At 46.3% G+C, this 3,778-nt stretch overlaps 1 protein-coding gene across 1 annotated transcript in view; it reads left to right on the top strand.

The window, feature by feature from the left end:
- The first annotated feature begins 215 nt into the window (after window positions 1-215).
- Window positions 216-3,778, top strand: part of LOC119421224 — a 4,948-nt gene continuing 1,385 nt past the window's right edge. Inside the window, exon 1 of the mRNA XM_037688602.1 lies at window positions 216-674. Within this exon, the coding sequence (XP_037544530.1) occupies window positions 360-674 (315 nt within the window). The 5' untranslated portion in view covers window positions 216-359. The remainder of the gene's footprint in view (window positions 675-3,778) is intronic.

Genomic DNA, 3,778 nt, shown 5'->3' with positions numbered 1-3,778 from the left:
GAAGAACAATGGCAAAAAGAGTTGCGTTCGACATTTATGTTTTATCAAGTTTGTTGATTCACTCCTGAGTGATACTGCTAAAAATCTTTTTTTTTTTCCCGTCTACATAATCGGTTTTGCAAATGGTAACTTAGCTTATTAATCAGCTAAAACGCTGTAGTATTCAGATTCTCACGGTTCGTGAATGTCGCACGACATCTTTGAACTATCCAACAGTCCGTGAATGCAGCAAACATTAGCTCAGGTTAGCATCGCGCTGCTAACTAAAGCGTTAAAGCTAGCCACTTTTAAAGATGAATTGTTGGGCTTTTGTACGTCTCACGGCAGAAACGGGTTAATTTTGTTAACGTTTAGTACGAATGGACGTCAGGGAGCATGTGTTATCGGCGGGTAAAGCCGTTTTGGACATGATGGAGCGGGAATGGCAGCCTCTGTCAGCGGGCGAGTTGGAGCATCGGCTGGACCAGGCGGTGGAGGAGATCCTGGAGGCAGATCTGGTAACAAAACTCGAAACGCAGACTCCTCGGACTGTGTACGTGCAGCTGCTGCAAAGTAAACCCACCGCAGGTGCTCAGGTTTCACCTCCAGCAGATGTTAAAGGTAACCCAGCTGAAGGAGGAGCAGCGGCGGCTGACGGAGAGCAGGAGACGGCGGTGGAGCCTGCAGCTGTCCGGGTGAATAAATCTGTTAAAACTGCAAGAATATCAGACTATTTATGGTTTTAAACGAGTCTGATGTCGATCTGTTTAAATCAGTGGGGTACTCTACAAACTATGCATCTAAAACATCTCTTTTAAAATTAAAAATTTAGACGCATTAAACCCTTTTCTGCAGGTTTTATCACCTTAAACACGATGATAGTTGGAACACATGGACCGGGAACTTTGGATTAAAGGTTTGTGGTTTTATCCGTAAATTACTCGAGTAAGAGGAAGTAGATGTAGAAATTCAAAAAGATAAAAACGGTGAGATGTTGAGATATTTTGCTTTGTCTGCAGTTTAAATATAAAAGTAAAAGTTTGACATACAGAACTAATTCTCCTCCGAGTCCATCAGCTTGAGCAAGAAGGTCCAGGCATCTCTCTCCACAGCCTCCTCTTCCAGCTCTTCTGGGAGGACTCCGTCTCTCTGCTGGCCTGGGTCTCCTCCCAGTTGGACATGTCCAGAAAACCTCTGTCCAGGGAGCATCCATACCCCTTAGCTGCCCGAACCAACTCAACTGGCTCCTCTCGATGTGGAGGAGCAGCAGTTCTACTGAGTCTCTCCTGATAACTGAACTTCTCACCCTCTCTCTAAGGGAGAGTCCAGCTACCCTGCAGAGGAAACTCATTTCAACCTCCTGTATCCACGATCTCTCATTCGTTTGGTCACTGCTCGGAGTTGATGACCATAGGTGAGGGGAGGAACGTAGACCAATCGGTAAACAGAGCTTCACCCTACAGCTCAGCTCCCTTCATCACAACGGACCGGCACAGAGTCCACAATACTGCAGAAGCTGCACTGATCCATCTCTCGGTCTCACGCTCCATTCTTCCCTCACTCATGAACAAAACCCTGAGGTACTTGAATTCTTCCACTTGAGGCAGAACCTCACCCTCGACCTGGAGAATACAGTCCATCCTGTGACTGAGGACCACGGCCTCAGATTTGGAGGTGCTGATTCTCATCCCAGTCACTTCACACTCTGCTGTGAACCGCTCCAGTGAGAGCTGAAGATCACGGCACGATGACGCCAACAGGACCACATCATCTGCAAATAGAGATGGAATCCTGAGGCCACCGAACCGGACTCCCTCCACCCTCTGGCTGCATCGAGAAATTCTGTCCATAAAAGTTATGAACAGAATCTGTGACAACTGGCAGCCCTGGTGGAGTCCAACTCCCACCCTGAAGGAGTCCGACTTACTACCATCAATGCGAACCAAACTCTCGCTCCACTTGTATAGGGACCGAACAGCCCGTAACAACAGGCCCCTAATCCCTCACAGAGCATCCTCACAGTGTACCTCGGGGAACACGGTCTAACGCCTTCTCCAAGTCTACAAAACACATGAAGACTGGATGAGCAAACCCATAAACACTCGAGGACCCTAGTGAGGGTAAAGAGCTGGTCCTGTGTTCCATGGTGGGGACAGAACCTGCATTGTTCCTCCTCAAGACAGGGGTCTTGAGTTGTTTTCCATAAATTGAATAAATTAAATATTCTTAAAAATATATTTTACCTATGATTGTTACAAACATCAGTAAACAGATAAGTTTAATCTGTTTGGGTTCTTCTTACACTCTAATCTACTTTTTAGAAAATGTTTTGAAGTTCAACCAAGGATCTTTGGGGTTACAAATCCATCGTTGGTATTTTAGTGGTCAGAACCTGAAAGGTTTGGGAACCACTGAAAGATAAGACTGAATGACTGGTTCAGTGTTATTCAGACTGACTGGTTCTGTTATTCAGACTGAATGACTGTTTCTGTGTTATTCAGACTGTTTGACTGGTTCTGTTATTCAGACTGAATGACTGGTTCTGTGCTATTCAGACTGAATGACCGGTTCTGTGTGATTCAGACTAAATGACCGGTTCTGTTATTCAGACTGGATGATTGGTTCTGTTATTCAGACTGAATGACCGGTTCTGTTATTCAGACTGTATGACTGGTTCTGTGTTGTTCAGACTGAATGACCGGTTCTTTGTGTTATTCAGACTGGATGACTGGTTCTGTGTTATTCAGACTGTTTGACTGGTTCTGTGTTATTCAGACTGGATGACCGGTTCTGTTATTCTGACTGGATGACTGGTTCTGTGTTATTCAGACTGAATGACTGGTTCTGTTATTTAGACTGAATGCCCGGTTCTGTGTGATTCAGACTGAATGACCGGTTCTGTTATTCAGACTGGATGACTGGTTCTGTGTGACCGGTTCTGTGCTATTCAGACTGGGTGACTGGTTCTGTTATTCAGACTGGATGACCGTCCGTCCGTCCGTCCGTCCATCCATCCATCCATCCATCAATCCATCCATCCATTATCTTTACCCGTTTATTCCATTTTGGGTCACGGGGGTCGCTGGTGCCCATGTCCAGCAATCACTGTGCAAGGGGCAGGGTACACCCTGGACGGGTCGCAAGTCCATCACAGGGCCACATAGAGACAAACAATCATTCACTCTCTCACTCACACCTAGGGACAATTTAGAGTTACCAATCAGCCTAACATGCATGTTTTTGGACTGTGGGAGGAAACCGGAGCACCCGGAGAAAACCCACGCATGCACGGAGAGAACATGCAAACTCCACCCAGAAGGCCCCTGGACCGGGGTTTGAACCAGGGACCTGTTCGCTGAGAGGCAGCAGCTCTACCAGTTGCGACACCGTGCTGCCCAACTGGATGACCGGTTCTGTGTTATTCAGACTGGCTGACTGGTTCTGTGTTATTCAGACTGGATGACTGGTTCTGTTATTAAGACTAGATGACTGGTTCCGTTATTTAGACTGGATGACTGGTTCTGTTATTCAGACTGGATGACTGGTTCTGTGTGACCGGTTCTGTGTTATTCAGACTGGATGACTGGTTCTGTTATTCAGACTGGATGACTGGTTCTGTGTGACCAGTTCTGTGTTATTCAGACTGGATGACTGGTTCTGTTATTCAGACTGAATGACCGGTTCTGTTATTCAGACTAGATGACCAGTTCTGTTTTGTTCAGACTGGATGACTGGTTCTGTTATTCAGACTAGATGACTGGTTCTGTGTTGTTCAGACTGGATGACCGGTTCTGTTATT

This window comes from Nematolebias whitei, chromosome 15 (assembly GCF_014905685.2).
Source record: "Nematolebias whitei isolate Nwh7 chromosome 15, NemWhi1, whole genome shotgun sequence".
NCBI lineage: Eukaryota > Metazoa > Chordata > Actinopteri > Cyprinodontiformes > Rivulidae > Nematolebias > Nematolebias whitei.
Note: the sequence above shows the minus strand (reverse complement) of the source record. Positions and strands in the feature narration are given on the sequence as shown.